Source organism: Taudactylus pleione, unplaced genomic scaffold (assembly GCF_031769625.1).
Source record: "Taudactylus pleione unplaced genomic scaffold, aTauple2 ptg000322l, whole genome shotgun sequence".
Classification (NCBI taxonomy): Eukaryota; Metazoa; Chordata; class Amphibia; order Anura; family Myobatrachidae; genus Taudactylus; species Taudactylus pleione.
Genome location: NW_028284723.1, coordinates 2,459,316 through 2,481,471, shown reverse-complemented (window position 1 = coordinate 2,481,471; position 22,156 = coordinate 2,459,316). Strand labels below are relative to the sequence as shown.

Below are 22,156 nucleotides of genomic sequence, written 5' to 3'. Positions count from 1 at the left end.
ACGAAGAAAGGCACGACACATGATTACATACAAACAGTTTGTGCTTTAAAAAAAAACAAAATAAAAACATACCGGGAGCCAAAACGGGAGCTCCGGAAATGCCTCCATGATCCTCCTCGGAGGATCCGTCATTCCCCAAAGAATGGGGAGGAGTTATGATGGACTCCGGGGAGGGGGTAATTGGAAGAGGGGTGGGTGGAGGAGAGGGGGAAGTGGGACGGAGGGGAAGGAGGCCCGACATTTCCGGGAGAGGGTCTGGGAAGGATGGGGAGGAGTGGGGAATAGGGGAAAGATTTGGGGTGGAGTGTTGGCTGGGGGTTGGGGATAGTGGCCAGGAACGCCGTCTGGACGGACGGTGACGGCGGAGTCTTGGCTGTCCCCCTAAAATATGTCAAAGAAATTGCGGTTAGTTTATGGACAAATCCGGGGACCAAAACTAAAAAAAAAAAACAACCCAAAAAATAAGCCAAATAGGAGTAGAATGAATAAATCAGAAATAGAGGGAAAACATGCACACGCAGATATGAGTACAAATAATAAATAGGACAGACAGGAAAACATGCACACGCAGATATGAGTACAAATAATAAATAGGACAGACAGGAAAACATGCACACGCAGATATGAGTACAAATAATAAATAGGACAGACAGGAAAACATGCACACGCAGATATGAGTACAAATAATAAATAGGATAGACAGAAAAACATGCACACGCAGATATGAGTACAAATAATAAATAGGACAGACAGGAAAACATGCACACGCAGATATGAGTACAAATAATAAATAGGACAGACAGGAAAACATGCACACGCAGATATGAGTACAAATAATAAATAGGACAGACAGGAAAACATGCACACGCAGATATGAGTACAAATAATAAATAGGACAGACAGGAAAACATGCACACGCAGTTTGCCCCACAAACACAAACATTAAAACCACAATACATAACACTTACTTTCCAGGATCTGCATGCGAAAGCATGCCAGCAAGCGGGGCGTTCGCCGTTGCAGGTCGGACCACCTGCGCTCCAGCTGCCCGATGTTGCGGCGTGAGCCGAAGGACCGCAGGCGGGACCGTGCCTCCGCATACGCGGAGCGCTTCTGCCGGTTGGTGATGGGTTGAGGTTGGCTGGTGATCCGGCGATCCATGACCTCCGTAAGCACCAGCAGCTCGCGCCTGGTGAATGCGGAGGCTCTCATGATGGCAATGGTGTTTTTCTTAAAAATCATTTTTGATAAAGTGTGTAAAAATTTTCTGATTGGCTAATGTATTTTGGAAATTAACAGGAGCAATTTTAATGGTTAGTGTATGAGTCATGTGTTCGACAGGGCCAGAAATCTCTGGAGAGTTATGATAGGCTTGATGCAGTGACATGCGTAAGCAAATTTAAATAAAGAAATGAACCCAGGGAAATATGCGGGGATCCACAGCAATAGAACAATTGTTTAATTGTGGTTCACATGTTTTTTGAACAATAAAAGCGAATGTTTCATCCGTACGTATTCTGCGGGTAAACACAAACACGGACAAGAGTAAAGTTTCTTGCATTGTGTTGAAAAAAAAAAAACAATTAAGCTAATTGATACATTGATTGGCATGATACGATTGATGGAGGTAGGCAGAATAAAGGAGCAGGTAATCGACATCTGACAAGGCCACTTCCTGTTTATACTTGTGCGTGCGTTCCTTTCAAGCCATTTCGGGGATGTACGCTCGCTATTTCGTACGCTCGTTAGTTAGAGGAGGGGTCATCAGAGTTTAGGGAGGAATTTTAGATGCGAACGAAAATACGAGCGAGCCATTGAATTTAAATATTTTTGTACGTACGCCTAACGTACGTGCGCCCGCTTGCGAGTGGGTCTGAATGAGGGCCATTGTTTGCAGAAGCAGCTGGAACACTGCTTTAAATGTCATTCCAGTAATTGGATATTTCTGTTCATATTTAAACAAGGGATTGAGTGTTTTTTTTCAATAATAATAACCCCTTTGCTTGGCTGACATGGTTGATTTCCTACAGTACAGCAAAATGTTCTATGGTGTATAGGTAAAAATGGGAATGAACTAATTAAATTTTCTGGATTAATCAATTGTAACTTGAAGCCAATAGCTTCAATATATATATATATATATATATATATATATATATATATTTATATATATATATATATATATATATATATACAAACATAAAAGTAATAGGGGCACACTCCCCAGTCTTCATAGAAACATAATTTATATCCCATACAAAAGTGCAGTTTGCAGCAGCATCGATGTTTCGGTCCCATGCCTGGATGCCTGGACCTTTTTGTGGATATATATATATATATATATATATATATACAGTCAATTCACATTATTAAGACCACCTCTTCCATTTGATGTTGGCAGCGTGCAGCCCATGAAGTACGTCATGTGCTATGCACTGGCTTGGTGGGTATATAAGGTGTGCGATAGGCCGTCTGCATACATATCACTCGTTGCTTTAATGGGTAAAAGGGGCAATTTATTCAAGCTGCAAAAAGGGATGATTATTGGCTTTAGAGCCAGGGGTGGCAGTATTGCTGAAACAGCGCAGTTTGTGAACTGTTTGCGTGCTGCTGTGGTGAAGGTGTATTGTGACTGGACAAATGGCACCATTGTGAATAACCGGCGAGGAAACTGTGGAGCACCATGTGCCATTGATGTGAGAGGAGAATGTCAGCTATGAAGGTGCGCGAGGGCCGACCAACACGCTACAGTGGAGCAGCTCATCATCAAAATGAACCTGGGGCCATCAGGCTTGTACTGTATCTAAAAGGACAGTTCAGCAAACCCTGCTGCGTTTTGGGCTCCAAAGCAAACGGATAGTCACTGCACCTATGCTAACTAAGGTGCATCGGTGGAAAATGCTTCAATTTTCATGCCTGTATTGGAATTAGAACTCTGCTGATTGGCGAAGGGTTGCCTTTTCCAATGAGTCACATTTTCTGCTTCATCAAATGGATGGACGTTGGCTCATCAGGTGAGAAACATCGGAGAACAAACACCCTGCCACCACGCAAGCTGGTGGTGGCAGCATTGTGGTATGGGGAATGTTTTCATGGCATTCTCTGGGCTCACTCATCCATGTGGAAGGCATCCTCAACCGATTTGGTTATGCAGAGCATGTACACCCATGCATGCTGATTGTTTTACCTGAGGCGGATGGGATCTTCCAGCAAGACAATGCAAAATGTCACATGGCTAGAAATGTCCGACAGCGGTTGGACGAGCACGACCAAAACCTCCAAGTACTTCCTTGGCCCCCTAATTCCCTGGAATTTAACCCAATTGAACATCTGTGGGACCACCTCGATTGTTGTGTTCGCTATATGGATACTCCACCACGCACCCGCTAGCAGCTGTGGGATGCACTGCAGTCAGCATGGCTCCAGATACCTGTGCCAACCTACCAGCACTTTATTGAGTCACTTCCAGCCCATTTAGCTACATACCATGCTATTAGCTGGTGGTCATAATAATGTGACTCGACTGTGTGTGTGTATATATATATATATATATATATACATACATACATGTACTAGCGACATGCCCAGGCTTTGCACAGGAGCAATTTCATCTCACCACAGCCCCCTGCATCTCATAACAACCTATGCCATGTCACCACAGTCCCCTGCATCTCACCACAGCCCCTGCTTCTCACTGATGCCTCCTGCATTTCACCACAGCATCCTATATTTTACCACAGCCCCTTGCAGCTAACCACAGCCCCCTGATTCTTACCACAACCCTCTGCATTACACCACAAACCTCTGCATCTCACCACAACCCATTGCTTCTCACTCCTGCCCATTGTATCTCACCAGTGTCACCACAAATGCCACTGTTGCTGGGGCCCGGCCATTGGGAAGTGCTTGGAAGGGCAGGAGAATCATGGATGAGAGATTTGTATTGGAGCTATCATAAGAATTATCAGCAGCATGTCCCTGGGGCACATGCATATTTCTTTAGCCTCCATGCACACCCTTCATTGGCTGCTGAACATGGCAATGACCAATGTCCTCTTTGCACTATGTAACCTGTATTTCCTGGGCTTTCTGTTGAGATTCCTTGCCCTGGTGCCCTTGTCTGAGAACAGTGCTGACTCAGGGCATGTGGCTGAGCCAGAAAATCTCACTGGAGAGGGAGCACTTCATAGTGGAGGAGTGGTGGTCAGAGTCCACCTGCAGGTTCAGTGTAGGGATAGACATTGACTAACCTTCAATGCTTTTGTTTCAATGGTAGTGTTTTTACCATTTGATGGTGGTGGTCCGATGTTTGCTACAATCAAATGTAAATCAATTGCTGCTAAGCAACAGGGCACATTGTTTGCTCTGATTGGCTCAGTTTCAGATGCTGTCTTGCTGTTTTAGCATCATGGGTAGCTCCTCTGGTGCAAGATTTTTTTTTGTGATGGCTTCACTAAAATGGACACTGCTCTTCTCCCTTTTGTCACAGATGAATGGGTCATACACTGAAACCTTCCTCAATCAATACTATATAGAATAGTGAAAATGACATCAAAATCCATCCAGTGTTTCAAAAGAGTAGGCAGAATGAACACACAGACCCTTAAACTGGATCACAGATGGGGCTTGCCCGGTGCTCCAGGAGTCACTGGGCAGGACTCACCCTCTCCTGACTCCTGGCACAGTGTCACCACTGCACAGTGACACCATCAGAGGGGATGACACCTAAATAGCAGAGCAGATTTACTATTTTGGCATCACTCCCTTGGATGGTGTAACCCATTGCAGTCTTCAACCCCCACACACCTCTAGTGACGCCACTACATACACACACACACACTTTCCCCACTTCAACCCCAGAAAGAATACCCTAATGCTCACCCCCCAAATCTCTCAGTTCCCTGATGTCACTGCCTGTCCCACACAAGTGCACATGCTCTGCTCCCACTTCATCGGAACCAAACAGGACTGGGGAGAGGTGATACTCAGGAATACGCTACACAGCAGGCAGCACAGCAGAGGCTGGCATGTAGGATGTTGGATGGGAGAAGTAAGGCTTTGTTTAGGTAATTCATGAGAGAAAGGAAGGGGTGGGGGTGGGGCCTCCCTCCAGCTGTCTACTGAGACTGTGGTGCATATTTTTGCCAGTGTGCTTAAAATTATGGACCTCATTTAGAGTCTCTCGCTAGATGCGGTCGCTTGCTGGAAAAAAAGGGGCTGGATATGCAAATCATGCGGTTCGAGGCTCTATGTCTAAACAAGCTACGGCATTTTGCGCTCGCAAGTGATTAAAGACGCCCCTTGCCACTCGCAGCACACATCATCTCCGGGCAAAGAAGGATTAATCGGGAACATCAGGAGCCATCGGAGCTGCTCCCAGTGCTTGAGGCAAACAACAGAAGTCACATGTTCAATGACGCTACTTTGCTAATTATGCACTCCAATTAAACTCAGTTCTGACAGTCAGGCACGCCTGCGTTCGCATTGACAAGCACCTTCCCCTGTTACCAGCCACAAATGGCGCAATCTGTTACTCAAAGTAGCAACATGTCTGTGTACTACGAGCGCTCGCTTCTACATTGCAGCCGCTATTTTGCACATGTGCACTGTGAATAATACGCATGCGCAGTTGTGCGACCATCGCTCAGAGCAAGTGAGTGGCCGCTTGCCAGAGACTCTGAATGAGATCCTATGTCTTTACACTGATGTGCATGGTGGCGTGATGGCATAGTTTTTATCAGGCTCCAATTATATACAGTATCTATATACATTACATACATACAGTACATGTTGTGTTATTGTGTGAGCATCATCTGTGACCATGTCTCCCTGTCCAGCTGCCATGACCTATTGGGAGGTATTGGTAATGACAAGTTAATAACCTTACTGCCCAATTAATCAAGTAAAGTTGCATAGATACAATTGGAAATCAAAAGCCATCTTTAAGTAATAATGAGTTCGTTTGGCAGGCTGGGTATTCATCCATCTCTTTCTCTATGGCTTCTTTCATAACCCTCCTATCATGGTACATGTATAATTATAGATAAACTCTTTTAATGTCTCAAACAGTGTGATTGTAGTGTATGTGTGATAATCTCATACACAGTTTGATTTGCCTTCATGACAATATTTATTATAGAACATTTCTGGAATGGTGCCTGATTTTAAGTACAAAGGGACAAAATTGCACTTAGAACAAATATTGTTTCTTATCTTTAATAAACACAAGTTGATCTCTCTAGCCATAGAGAGACACATTGAGATTTCCCCAGTAACTCTTAAATACAGATGAGTCATTAATGATACAGTATGTTTAAAGCAAAATATATACATTTATTTTAATATGAATTGTTACTATTACACTGTGAAGTTATTTGTGACAGAATGTAAACATTTTAGTGCTAATTATTCTATGTTGGATCAAGGGGGGCACTCAACTAACATTCATCTCAATTAAACTGTAATTATTTAACCTTACCTTTGGCCACTAAAAAGACCATAATTTAATCTACCATGCTATGTACAGTTAAACTAATCTTAAAATGGATCTTAGCATGATGTTAAGTCATAGTGCAGCTCTTTATTGTAAAGTAGGCAGGTAACCCACTTGTTTGATGTAATAATGGCTTGCTGAGATACTTTGGAAATTGTATATAGTTTGCAAACATAAGGAGAATCTAGTTAAAGAAACTAGAAGACAATGCTAAAAATATGGCATCGTACCAGTGCTTCAGTAAAATCCTATTTAATAAACAAAATGCCAGTGAAAAAAAATATTTTCTACACTAATCTTTTTTTATTCACAAACTATACTAAAAGTTACTATACATGTATTTATTATTTCAGAACAAATATCTCATAAAAACCTATGAAATGTTGGTTATTTATTAAATAATTTACTGTAAGGCTACTGGATAGCTCTAAACATTTTCTACTTTTTTACAGGGATAATTTGGAGAGGGATCTTCTCAACTTAATGGATCTAAAGAATCTGTCCATGTATAATGATGAATTCAATAATGTCACCAATGGTACGGACATTGAACAGAAGACTCACTACAATTATTATGCCATGCTTCTTACACTTCTTATATTCGTCATCGTCTTTGGCAATGTTTTGGTGTGCATGGCAGTTTCTAGGGAAAAGGCTCTACAAACCACCACCAATTACCTAATTGTCAGTTTGGCTGTTGCGGATCTTTTAGTGGCAACATTGGTGATGCCTTGGGTGGTATACTTGGAGGTATGTTTCCTATATTACTAGTCCGTTGACTTGTTGCACTATATTACACAGTAATAATGTCACCTGTATATGTTTATGTTAAACCTGTATTAATAAATAATTGACAATTAAGATTATATATGTTCTAATGTATGTAAAGTATAAAGGGCTAAATTTAATAGCCTGCGAGCCAGCACCGCTGTGGGAATACATGCGAGTATCCCCTTATTTTTAAAGCAGCAAGCATGTTAAAGGCTAAACCAGCTTGGTTTAGCCTTTAACATGCTTGCTGCTTTAAAAATATGGGCATACTCGCATGTATTCCGGCAGTGGTGCCATCTCCCAGGTTTTTGCAATTAGCCCTAAATGTCTCATGCACATATATAAAAGTGTAAGGGTTAGATAAAGAACAATTTAACAGAGTTACAGAGCTCATATCTACCCTTGGTCAAAATTTAGACGACTATTATTTGTAATTGAAATAAAAATGCCATGTTATTATCCCATAACCCCAGTCCGCCATTTTGTGTCAACAATTTACACCCATATAGCTTTTATGACTTTTGCAATGTCCAAATACAATACTGTGAGTTGAATGTGCCATTGTTACTCCCTTTATGTTGAGTTGAATTGAAGCACTGACTTTTAAGACTTTACAATGTACAGACAGAAAGCCGTTAGTTTATGTTGTTGTATGTCTTTAATGAAGTCTGGCTTTCTGTGTAAATTTAGCAATTCCTTGACTAGATTCAAATGTATAAAAATAAATTTAATCACAGCTGCTGATTGAAAACAATAAGTATGTAAGAGTATTACTTATTCATTATTCTAATTGGAAGTTTTAATTTTTGGGTAAATGACCATCCTAAAATCAAACACAAAAATGTATCAACTGAAAATGACACAGAGAGGACAATGGAGGGTAAATCCGTCTGTGTGGCATATCTCATGTATTTTCGCCTGCGTCTGCTTTCACTTTGCTCTCAATTGCCTGCAACTAGGAGCTATGCAGGGCCGTATGCAATTTGTGCTCACTTTTATTAGCGACTAAAGTGGCATAATTGGCTATAACAAGGTTTTCTCATGTACTGTAGGCAATGTTAAAATTGTACACCGACGCATAAATAAGCCAGTTTTCAGATGTATCCGATGATGATGTCCAACTACTGAGATGCATGTAACTATGCGATTTCGTTCTGTGCAAGAAATGCAGGAACAATAACGGCCGACTTGCATTCAAATTTGCATCCGAACCAGAGAATATAATACTGTTAAAGAAATTAAATCTGATAAAACACTTATACAGCTAAAGTTGTGGAGCTTATATTTACCCTTTAATCTCGATGAACTACACAGGAAATAAATGTAAAAATATATTTGTAAATATTTTGAACAGACATTTTCTGTAAGCATTGATGTTGAGTAACTTGGGTCAAAAGTATATTCTTTATCTGCAATACATTTTAAAGGTAATGGACAGTATACACTATGCTGAAAAATGTAGTCAAACCTCTTAAAATTTTGTTTTTCTGAGGTTTGACCGCAATTACCATATGCACCAGCTTTCTGGAGCATTTTCCTATTAACCAACAACATCTACAGATGCCTAATAGAAGCCTATGGACTTTTTATCAGAGGTTTCCCTGAGATGAATCCAATAGGATACCTCTCAGGGTCCCCCAGGGCTCACACATGTGTAAAACCTGGAAGTCTCCAAGCCGCAAAAAAATGGCTCTTTCCAGGAGAGCTGTTCTTTGCTTAAATCTTCATGCATATGGCATTACTAAACGCTGGTATACATGCAATCATTGACGGGATGCATTGCTTCCAAAATGCGATGCTTGATGCATCCAGCCCAACAACCTTAAATATTGTAAAAATGCTGAAGTCATAAAAACTAAATAAGTGAACTGGAATTAGTGATGTTGGACAAAAGATAAGACATACTGTATGGCCTTATTCTGACACAAACTGGATGACGATTAGGTGCACAACATAAATTTGTATATTCGCCCATACACAGAGTTATATGTTGGTTTGCTGTCCGCCAGCTCCCTATCTGTATGCTTGATATTAGTTATCATCATCAGATTGCACTTGCACAAATCTACAGTATGCCTGAGGCAAATGATATGTGTATTTATACTTCAGTCCATCTCTGCATAATAATTCTGTCACATCATGACTGACCTTAGCCTGCATGAGAACATCCCATTGATTACCAATTATGTCTCTTTAGTCATAAGTGTAGATGGAATAGAACTCTGCATTGCCCATATTTGCAGACACTTGTTTCTGAAGCAATTGCATGTGAGAACACACAAGATACTCTACACAAATTGGTGTACTTTCTATCCAGCATTATGCTCATAGTGGGTATATCAGAGTACATAATGACAGTTTTTACTGTTAGTGTCCAGGGGTCTCTTCAGTTATTGGGAGTTGTCACAGACTCTGGGGAGAGTAGGTCAACCTCCAATATAACACACACTTCCTGGGAATTCTGAAAAAATTGCATCATCTTGGTCTGACCCTTTTCATGATCTTATAATACAAATTCTTCTGACTTGGAGAGCGAGGCCTAATGACCTAAATCACCCACGCAGCCCTGCCTGACACATGCATCCTACCTCTGGGTTCTTTTACAGAGGAGAAAAATAGAGTGTTCAAATACAATTTGGAAGGCTATATCCACCGTAGGAAAGAGAAAATGGGGTGGAGTTTGTATGTAAAAACATGTTTAGAACATGCCCTGGTGGAAGTTATGTGAGAAAATGATAATGTAGCCTTTATTTATACATAGGTTACATATACATCAAAAATACAGTAGTACAGTTGGGGTTTGTCATAAGCCATCAGCTGTAGCAGAAACAAATGCACTGAAATTAAAATAATTATTATTACAAATTAAACTGGGAAGCAAATAAAAACGTGGTTCGTGGTTTATTTTGACTGTCTAGAGCAGGGATTCCCAACCACAGTCCTCAAGGCACACTAACAGTCCAGGTTTTAAGGATCGCCATACTTGAGCACATGACACTTAATCAGTACATCAGTTATTTGATTTAACCATCTGCGCTTAAGCATGGATATCACTAAAACCAGGACTGTTAGTGTGCCTTGAGGACCGAGGTTGGGAATTGCTGGTCTAGAAGGTACGAGGGTAGTTCAAAATATAAGGTAACAAGACCTCTCATGTGTGTAATGTTCTCTATTTCACTCAAATTTCCCACCAGGCCAGAGTAGGTAGACCACCGCTTCCCCTTACGGCCATTAAACTGCGCGTCATATCAGTCATACTGTCCCAACATCAGTTGTAAGATGGTAGGCCTGGCAGAAACATGGTCAAACATTGATAAGATTTCTGCAACTAAAGGTCACATCAGCAGCTGAAACTCATTGCCAACTTGTCGAGGTGTATGGTGATAACATCATGTCACAGAAACAGGTTTGGGTTTGGTGCAGTGCCTATGGTAATGGCAGGATAGACTTTTAAGATGAGCAGCGGTCCGGCCAGCCAAGCACATCCATCACATAGAGTAATGATAATATCGAGCACTGGATTGTGTGCACCAAGTATGTGGATTGTGGTATAGAAAAGTGTGTTAGATTGGAAATAAATTAAATGAAAAAATAAAACTAAAATAAAAATATATAAAATGAATTATAAATCAAAATGAATAAAAGCACAATGACACTTAAAATGTTTATGCTCTTTTTGAATAATGTTATTGGACTACAGCCGGAGTTATAGGCAGACACTGTTGGTGGTCTTTCCCTATGCTTACCATATCTGATGTGGGTTCTTCAGACTGGTGCTTTAGTCCTCCCCGGGGAATTAGACAGCTGTTCTTCTGTACTGCATGTGCTGTGGCCACGGTGGCTGTTGATGACGTCAGACACCGTGCTGCGCTAGTCCGCTCTCTGTGTTTCGGCTATGTTCCACTGCCCATCGTTATCTCGACCAACGAGATTTGTAGCTCCTGGCTACTTTGTCAAGGATGTTTGGGAGTATGGCCGGGTCCTCTTTTACATTAAAAAAAAGTCAATAAACTTTATTGTTTTGTTAAAAACAGAAACTTAAAAACAGCAAATTGTCCTCATAAAGTGGGAATTACATGTCCCTTTAGTTGCAGTCATTTGATGCCAATTATTTAGAAATGTGTTTATTTATTTTATTTATTAACAGTTTCTTATATAGCGCAACAAATGTATTTGTGCTTTACAATTGGAAACATTAATAGAGCAAAACTGGGTAATAACAGACAGATATAGTGGTAGGAAGGCCCTGCTCACAAGCTTACAATCTATAGATGTCATTTGCACTTAAAAAATATAAATTTAAAAATATAAAAACTATAAAAAAACTAAAAAAATTATAATGATAAATAAAATAAAATAAATGAAGATCAAAACCAACAGCATGGAATTGTCTCTCATGTACTTGATGCGGTACCATGAGGAGAGAGCAGTTTCTGCAGTGTACTGTTACAGGCGATGAAACGTGGGTGCATCATGTGACACCGGAGATGAAACAAGCATCCATGACATAGGAAAACACATCGTCCCTACCTTCAAAGACATTCAAAACATCTGTATCAGCAAAGGAAGGTCACGGCGACCATGTTTTAGGACCACAAGGGTGTGCTTTTTGTTGATTTCCTCACCAAGGGGAATACTGTGAATGCTGTCCACTATTGTGACAAACAGAGCAAAAAGCTCTTTTAATACAGATTTTACCTTGCAGCTCATGAGGCTAATTGAGCAGCACTTTCAATTAGCTGCGGGCAGGAGTGTTGGAACGATTTTATTTTAGGGGCAACATTAAATAGTTCTAATGCCCCTGCCTCCATGCCCCCTCTCCTACTCCCCCCTCCTTCCAACTTACCTGCAAGCAGGGACTGGATGCGCTCAATTAATCACACTTGATATGTATATTATAAATCATACTTGAGTATATAATGTAAATCCCTCTTTCCCAGCATGCTCCTGATGAAGGTGTGTAGACACACGGAAACGCGTTGAGCAAATACAGCTGGACTTGTGGCATCTGACTTTCCAAGCCATAATCTTTTCACCCTGAGCAGACCAAACATCCAGACCTTATACGGTTCACCACCCTCTCCAATAGAGGGATTCCAGTCACCACACAAACCGGCATGAAGCCCTTATCAGGAACCACGTCTATCTACTGTGACTGCAAAGCACCCGCTCCCAAGTGAGTGTATAGCCAAGCCGGCCGGCGGCTCCATCAGTAGCTACACAATACCTGACACTGAACAGAGCAACACCACTGAGAGATCCCGTGTTGAAAGGGAGAAAGTCCTCTATTTACTAACGGGCACATGAAGGTATATGCTGCAGCCATTGGGATATATACACAGCAATATACGTGGAATTTTGACTTTTTTGATCTGCAGATCACAGACTGACCTACCAGCCAGGAATCGGGTGAGCTTACTGCATGTTGCAGAAACTTAGCAACAATATACCAAGCTGTTGCCCATTTTTAAACAAATTGCCACAGATACAGCATATCCAAATATAAGAGGAACACTTGTTTTTCACCTGATACTAACCTAATCAGGAAAATTGACTACACCCATTAAATCCTGTTCCTTTTTTTTTCGATATTAACTATATGTTTTATATATACATATATGTCTGTATTTTTACAGTAGGAACAAATATATGTTCCATACAGGTATTATATATTTGTATGAGATTGTTTGATTAAAATATTTTTACATTATATACTCAAGTATGATTTATAATATACATATCAAGTGTGATTAATTGAGCGCAGCCAATTTTGTTTCTATCAGGTTTTGAAGTAATTGCACAATTTCTTCTTTTTGGCAGCAGCCTTTCTTTACACTTCAGATCATATAGGAAGCTCTAGTTTCTACAGTTTTTTCCTTTGAAGCAGGGACTGGAGCAGCAGAAATGGAGGGTCCGCAGCTGTACTTTATAGCAAAAGGCTGCACAGCCCCTACACAGTGAGGAGGAGGAGGTGTAATAAGGTGCTGGTATGACTGGTGTATCTGATAAAGCTGCTGAGTATTGGAGATAGGCGGAGAAATGCGTTAGACTGATGGAGAGCACTGGTGAGCTGATCGGGTGTGCACTCTGAGCCCCGTCTTGAAAGCACTGTTAGGCTATGGCTGATTGGTCTGCTATTTCAGCATTGGAAGAAACCATTCCACTGAATCCTGCTTATATCTTATATGGGACATTACTGAAACCCTGATACTATCTAAGGGATATTCCTCCAAGACAGCTGCATACTGGGAACAACCTACAGCTGGAGTACAATAGAAGTTAGACAGGTTACCTGGACACTGACCAGCTTTTATATAATTGACATGCTGATACAGTATATAATCCCATGCCATGGTATGAAGGGACAATTGATTCTAAAACATTAACAACTAGGAAAAGCTTGTTTGACTTGGACTGGACCTCTGTCTAACAAACCTAAATCCGAGTAATCTTACTAACATGGACTAATAATTATTTACAGCTGCTTACTAACCCAGCTGCTTACTAACCCTGCCTTGGGATGAATTATATGTGGTACATTATCCAGCATTTTTTCTATAATCCAATCTATGTGTGAATATTTTTTGCTGCTAAGAGCTGTTTAGAGCTGTTTATTGATTCAGACATTTATGAATTGTATGTAGTACATTAATTAGTGATTTTATTTTTACTGTGTTTGTATTGATACTTATTGCTGCTAATAATTAGAAGGATGTGGTGTACATATTAAAGACTAATAATTATTTTAATACAGTCTGATAACTTTGCATAGTGTGTCAATAATATTTTTAAATATATTTTTTATGTGTTTTTCTTTTGTGATAAACTACCACTAACAATTTGGTTTATGCTGTGTAACTTTTTACCAGTGAGTAAACAATATTTATTTGAGCAGCGCTCTCAATACTAAGCTCCTTTGGTCCTTATGTTAACAGAACATTTAAAATCTAAACACTAGAACTGACTGAACATTTATGGAAATACAAAAAATGTAACAAAACATACAAAGAGAAAATTAGGTTAGCAAAGCTGGAAGATGAGAATTAGACTTATAAATTGTGTCCAAAACATTATACTGTATGTAAGGAAAATAATTATAGGGTCAATAGAAAACTGATGATTTATGTGTTAATCTGTCTATTTTGACAATTGAAAAAAAATCCAGTAAATTGGCTGTGTAGCAATAGCTTATGCACATCATGAAATGTTACTTGGCTAGCACAGGAGGTGCAGTTATCCATAAATATGGATTTATAAAGCACCTTTCCCACATGCAGTCCACCCCAGTGTATAAAATAAAATAAGGTCAGTAACTGATAGACACATATTAGTTATACCTAAAGACATCCTCTTAATAGGATCAATGTCACAACTGACAGAAAGCAGATGTGATACTAATCTGTAATTTGGGAGCAAAATCTGAAAGAATAAATTACTTTATAGACATGTGAGCCCTTTGAAGGTATTCTGAGGGACATCATTTGAAATACAGATGTGTCATTTCTTACTGCTGCTTCCATCGCACCAAATAGCATGCCACGCTGATAATTTTTTTAGCTCAAACTGTGAACTTATTCACATGACTAAAACACATAGAAACAACTAAACTGTATTGTTAGTTTACACTGGTCAATGGGGTGTGCAACATTTGTGCATCTGTGTACGACTGAGTCCAAATCTAAGTAAAAAGTACAGATGTGTGCGGACCCCATGTTTTGGTTTGGGTTTTGACCTTATCAACCCTTCAAATGTTTTGGTTTTGGCTTTCAAATTGACAAAAACAGTTCAATTCATGTAATTTGGACCTGTTTACATGCAATCCAAAACCCAAAATCAGGTTTTTAGATCTGAGACCCAAGTTAGTGGTAGAGCAAAGCTGGAACTCTGTTCTACTCAGAACACCAAAAGTGGTCCAAGCTAGGAATCAGTTTAACTCTAAACCCCAACGTTCAGGTGTGTTTGGTTTTCAGCAAAACTGAACCACTAATCTTTAGTAAAAAGAACGCTCCAGTGTGAGCAGCCCCAGCTTTTCCCCATGCCATGTGCAGTTAAAGTCGCAGCCAAGCATCTCTAGTACACTGTGAGCATCTCATTTGAGCCAGCCATCTCGTGCCATATGCTGTTTGGACTCCCAATAAGTGAGGACACATCTGTATATTGTAAACATTTTTTTCATAACAAAGTCTTAATTGTTTTATAAAGGGCCAGTCATTCCTAACAAATATGATTAGTTTATAAGATGAGCTAAATTTCAAGAGGGAGTGCAAGTGATGCGACATTTTTGGATTTTGCAAAAGCTGACAGATAATGTTCAACACATGTGTCTGGTAAATAAAACAAGATGACTAGATCTAGGGGAAAAAAATACAAGGGATGAGACGTTCCTGAAGGATAGAAGACACAGGATAGATATTAATGTAACATATTCAGATAGATCTAAATTAATTAATGGTGCCCAAAAGTAGAAGTAAAGTTCTTATCAACAACTTTGAAGATAGCCGTAGAATACAAAATGTCCATATTTTCAGAGGATACTAAGCTATGTATGAGTATTTAAGTAGGATGCACATCAGTATACAGAAAGTTAAGGCAAGCTTGGCCATTACATAGAAAATAAAAAGTATTTTAAATAATTGTATCTTTATGTAAAAGCCTGTAATAACAATGCTATTCTCACATTAAATGGACTGCAATCAAGGGAAGTGGAGATAGAAAAATACTTAATAATACTACTTAAGAGAAAACGATGCATGCTTATCATTGTGATTGTATAAGGCATTAGTTGCATGGGATATTTACTGTGTTTTTCACTAAAGTGGCATGACATGTTGTGTGTAAGCATGTCAAGTTTTATATTATGCACATGTTTTTGCATGCATACATTGAGTTGTCTTTTAGTTTTCACTACATACCAAAGATCATATACACAAGTCACAAGATAAACTGCAAATTCAGAATTGCACATGTTCTTCCCTCTTTATTAATCAATGGATTGGGTTTTGACATCCTGCATCTACATATGTTTCAATGTTCACAAGTTACATTTCCTTAATGAAGACTAATTTTAATCCCAGAACTATGATACGATTTCTCAACAATCATAATAAGGCTTGTAGCTAAAATAGCTTTCAATTGTTTTGCCTTTCTAAACATTATTCTACTATAGGTTGTGTAGAGAGAGTGGATCCCAAAACAGGGTCCAGGAAGTATAAACCCACATTTTTTTTTGTACTTTTCTGTGATCATGTCCATATTTGCTGCTAGTGTTCATTGTTCTTTTTACTATGGGGAATTGATTTGTATTCCAGCCGGCTCCTTCAATTGAACATTTATGATAATTGAATACCCTCCCCCTCTAAGGCCACTCAAACTCATACAGAGAGACTGGTCATTGAGATCTCAAACTTGTTTATGAATTTAAAACAGCTGCTCAGAAGAGGCTTCATTAAAAACATGCTCACAAATAAAAAAAATGATTAATGGAATTTAGGGCAACTGGGAAAACTAATTTTGCTGACTGTTGGGGGTCACAAATGGAATTAATCTGTATAGTTTCCCAGCATACCAATCTATCATATTTGGACTAAAAAAAAGATTTAATCTGTCACTCATAACACCATAAACATCCGAAGCCTATGAGCTATGTGTAAAAATGATTAAACCTTAGCTCAAGGTAGCTCCGCATCTTTACCATTATCACAAAGAAGACAACTTCACCTTTAGCACATGTTCAAGCTCAATTTTGCTGATAGAAAATTACTGTAATGGATTTGGTATAAGAAGAACAGTCCAGTTACTGAGGAGAAGGAAAAAGGATCAAGGAAAGGTCAGAGCATAAAGATGTGGAGCATAGTTAAATATAGTGCAGGGGTTTTAAATTAACATCTATCTGATAGGCCCACTCAAGACTTCATAATACATATGTTCCTGGTACTGCATAACAGTGTAGAGCAGGATTGTGACGCTATTCTACCACATCATTAGATTACAGTATATTTATTGTATTGTGCTTAGCTTTTGTAACTCAATTTCATTTAGTTAGCTGCCAATTGGGTAATAGTGAAAGAGTTGGTAGTGATTTTCTTGAGCTGTTTTCTCTCTAAGGGAGCTATTTATCAATCAATATATGTGAGATATCACTCAAATGCATCAATTTTAAGGGAGGTACTTGCAAATTTTAAGTTAATCACAAATGTACAGTATGTATGGGGGACCTCAGCAGATATAAGAGATATCTGCTGCAGTCTCCCATTTTTGATCATAATAACAGCTTCCATAAGTTTCTATTGGGGAGCGTTATTATGGAATTTACCAAGCTCCGGAATGTGATGCATTGTGGAGCCTGGCCATGGTAGCTAATGCCTTCTTTAGTTGGTGTCAGCCATTGTAGCCTATAAGCTACTTACGGCATCATTTACTGAGAGAGAAACCCATAGGTTCCCTCCCTGGCAATGACAGTCCGCACATGCATGTTCAGCAGACCGTAGGGTCCTGAAGAATAAGGAATGTGATCTCATGAGCAACTACTTGCAATTTTTACACACTGCAGGCGCAGGGTACTTCTGGAGTACCTTTCCTTGTAGGTGATTTTTAATACATTCTTGCAATCATAATTTTAATATTGGTGGTATAAGTGGGGATATGAAATTTTAATTATTGTGTCTAAGTATGGTTACTGCTACATTTTTATATACAATCAATCATAGCTCTGAGAAAGTTACATGTCCCCCAAGGTACCTCAGATAAAGGAAGAGATCAAGAATGTCATTATGTAGATGAGGTGACTGGATAAAACTGCAGGGATTGTGTACCCTATCTAGTGAAAAGGCAGGTAAATTGACAAGGCACAAAAGATCCAGCATCAAAGCATGGAAAAGAGAAAACTCAAAAACCACTGGGACTATGCTAAATCTGCCATTATTACTTTCTAGAGTACTAATTTGAATACCTACAAGTGGCATCTATTTGATTTATTTATGAGGATATATAAGGGGGATTCAAATAGCTGCAATAAGCTATTTTTTTTTTTTTTTGAAAAATGGCTGATCTTGTGAATTTGTTCCTATGGCGCAATCAAATTAACTGCGACTTTTCGCAGGTGCGAATTCTCCATAACATTTGCTGCGAAAAGTTTTCAACACCTCCTGAGCAGGTGAAAAGTTGTGCAAAACCCCTATTTTTAAATAAAAATGTCGGGACTTGGCTCATAATCACTAGGACAGCCTCCGTATTGACTATTTTGGCAAAAATAAGTTTTTAATTAGTTTAATTTGGCCAATAATGTTATTTTTGGGGTGAAAAAGTGCAATGTGCAGGAAAAAGAGTTAATTGATGTGGTAGAGGTATATGTGGGTGTGTATACATGGTACAGGGTGTTTTTATAATTGCAGGTGGGTGTGAAAGGTGTATTTTGTAGGTTTTTAAAAGTGTCTTTAAATGATACAAATATAAACTTATAGGCATTTTTCTGAACCCAAATTTAAAGAGAACTTTTTTTTTGCAACCATTATTTCATTATTTGGTTGTGTATTGAAATATGCATAAAACAGCCAACAATCTAAGAACTCCAAATACTTTTATTAGGCCCAGAAATACACTTCTATATTTTTATGAGGAAGAATTTTCATGTGAATACGACTTCGCAACTTTTTGGGATTGAATTACACAAAAAATGGTTGTGCGTATAGATGTGATAAACGGAATTCACATGCAAAGGGTGCCAAAACTTGCACGAAAAATTACTGCATTATTGCGGCTAATTGAATTTCCCCATAGTTGGTATAATACTGTACCAATTATAGACAAAGATTTAGCTACAATAAGGCAAATGACATAATAGAATTGCTGATAGCAGTCACTGGTACTGTAATGTATAAGACCAGATTGAATTTCCATCCAGCTTGACAAGTAATGATTTGTGCAGATACTGCACTTGACTGTGTTCTATTTTTAAAAAAGGATCCTAAACTTTACATATGCAGCCAGGATATAAATATCACTTTTGCAACCTATTGTCACTTCTAGCAAGTGGGAAAAACAAATTGAGTGCTGAATGTCAAATGATTTGCACCAAGCAGAGACATTGATTTCATTATCTTGTGCCCCAATGATGCCAAATTAACTGTTACTGTCTGATAGTGAACTTGCAAACAACTGGACTATACTATTATATGTATTTTACTATTGCCTTTATACAAAATTGGTTTGTTTTGCATTTATATACAGTCGTTTCAATAGTTTCACAGCTTGATGAGTGCAATAAATTAGGTTGATGTTCTAATATTGTATTTTTGTGTATTACTTGGGAATTTAGGCTATTATCTGACCTCTAAGCTTATTTGAACCAAACTTTATTTATTGTTTTGTAGAAACTGAAGTATGCTTTGTGTGAGGTCATTTACATATCACACCTGATGAACACCACAAAACGCCTAGATTTTACACCTCTGGTCCTCCCAGCAAACTTCAGAGTTACTAAGAAATTCCTCAGCAAACTAAAAGTGTGATAGATGTATTTATTTATACCACATGAGGAGCAGACACCTGTCCCCATAGTGTGCAGCAGTGTAACACCTGCCAACTACACTGCAAATATGGATAAATGTTCTGATCATGGACAAAATTGGGGCTGTCCTGCCAATATGGGGACTCTTGGGATGTATATATTTGTAATCTGCAGAAAAAAACATTAGACATGCACTGTGCAAAAGTGTAACATTATATCAAAGTCCAAACACCTACCCTTTTAATATCAACCCTCTCAAGAAAATAAACACTCCATTTTGCACCTAAAACATTGTTTAGGTTCTGGCTTAAAACATTTTGACAGTTTAAGTAATGTTTTTATTACAGGTAGCAATATTGTATGTTTTAAGCTATTTATTATGCATATTACTCAGAAAAAGAGGAAGGTGTATAATAATAATAATAATAATAATAATAATAATAATAATAATAATAATAATAATAATAATAATTTTATTGATTTTCTCCTAAAGGACTCAAAGTGCTTTAAATTTACAGTATAAAATACAAAAAAGCTTAAACAAGGGACATTAGTGAAATGTTTGGGTGAAGAGGTAAGTCTTGAGTCTGTTTTTGTATAATGGTTCCGATGAAAGGTGTAATATATGACGTGACTTCCACTCTCTCAGAGCCTGAGTGCACAAGTCTTTTTGATGACTGAAAATGGCTGTGCATCCCTTTCCATAGTAAATAACACCTTTAAATGGGATGTAGTCTCGGCAATCCAGTGGTCAGAATTCCAAGCCAGAATCCTGACAGCAGTCAAAATCCTTGTGCCGGAATCTTGACTACTGACATCCCGATGGTAAGTATCAGACTTTGGGTTAGGGTTAGAATAGAGGTTAGGGTTAGGCACTAGGGGGAGGGTTAGGGTCAGGCTGCAGTGGGAGGGTTAGACTTTGGGGGGAAGGGTTAGGCATAGGCTACGAGAGGGGAGGGTGGGTTAGGGTTATTGGAACGGTTAGGGTACTTACCTGCAGGCATCAGGATTCTAACTGTCGGGATGCCGCTGTCGGCATCCTGACCACCGGGATCCTGTATCCAACCCCTTTAAATGCATCCTCTAATCCAATTTATCCTATTACAACAATCTTGCTCTGCAAACTAAAATCTAATTTCAATACTGGTCGTAAAACTAGGTGTACTATTGCGCCTTCACCATACTTGACTATTACACATTAACTACTGTATACCTAAAGCTGGATACACACTGACAGATATATTCAGCTGATCAATTGATCAGCCAATGCATCTCCTGCCCGTCGGGCAGTGTGTACCCGCGATATGTCGGTGAACATCGGCGTTCACCAACATATCGCATTGGCTGTGCTGCACAGCCGATGGACAGATATGTCTGCAGACATATCTGTCCATCGGCAGGTGGGTACGGGCGTTCGGTAGACCGCCCGTACACACACAACGGAAGCTGCGAGGAGGAGGGCAAGACATGCCCACCACCCACCAGGACACGCCCCCTGGTCGCCGGGACCTGCGGGCAGACACAGATGATGGTTGTTCAGTGTGTACTAACAGCCATCATCTGCAGTTATATCTGCAGATCACTTGATCTGCAGATATATCTGTATAGTGTGTACCCACCTTAACTCCCCCTATCTGTTCAAATAGATTTTTATCTGGAAACAATGCCATCTTGATCCTTAAACCCTACCCCTTCTGTTATTTCAGGAGCACTTGCACAAAGTAAGATGCTACTTTACACTGCAGAGCAGGTTTTTTTGCATTTCATAAATTACCTCTATTATTTGGTAAAGTCAAAATAGCAGGCATCTGCCATTGCATATGGAAAAATGGCTAATGGAGGGCATCATTGCAATTTATTCTATATACAGCATGATATTTTATATTTTCTGAGCAAGGTCTATGGCCACTCCCAAATCCAACTCCCAAATGAATAAGTTAAAAATATAAAGTGATAAAAATTTATAATTTTGTATATATACATTTATTAATTCAGTACCAGCAAGGGGCACAAGCAGAATTTGTAGCGGACCAAAGACTGAGTCTTGTGGAACTCCAACTGATAGAGTTAGTGAAAAGGAGGTGAATCAACTGAATCATAAAGTGACAGAGTGATTTGATAAATAGGATGAGCATCAGGACAGGACTATGTCCTGAAGACTAAGGGAATCTAGCATTTGTATGTGATGATAGTTGTCAACACTGTCAAACACAACAGAAAGGGCCAATTGATTTAGAAGTGATATAATTTAGACTTAGATGTGATCAACTCATTGACAACCTTGTCAGTGCAGTCTCTGTGGAGTGTTTAGAATGAAAGCCTGATTGGAAAGATTGTGATGAGCGTAAGTTGCTGGGGAGATCCATTAAAATAAAGATTTAGCCCAC

The 22,156-nt window shown here is 39.1% G+C and overlaps 1 protein-coding gene across 2 annotated transcripts in view; it reads left to right on the top strand.

Moving 5' to 3' along the window:
- Positions 1 to 22,156, top strand: part of DRD2 (dopamine receptor D2) — a 429,189-nt gene that overhangs the window by 237,503 nt on the left and 169,530 nt on the right. For both annotated transcript variants that reach the window (XM_088443014.1, XM_088443013.1), the window contains exon 2: positions 6,946 to 7,243. In XM_088443014.1, the coding sequence (XP_088299140.1) occupies positions 6,977 to 7,243 (267 nt within the window). In that variant the 5' untranslated portion in view covers positions 6,946 to 6,976. The remainder of the gene's footprint in view (positions 1 to 6,945; positions 7,244 to 22,156) is intronic.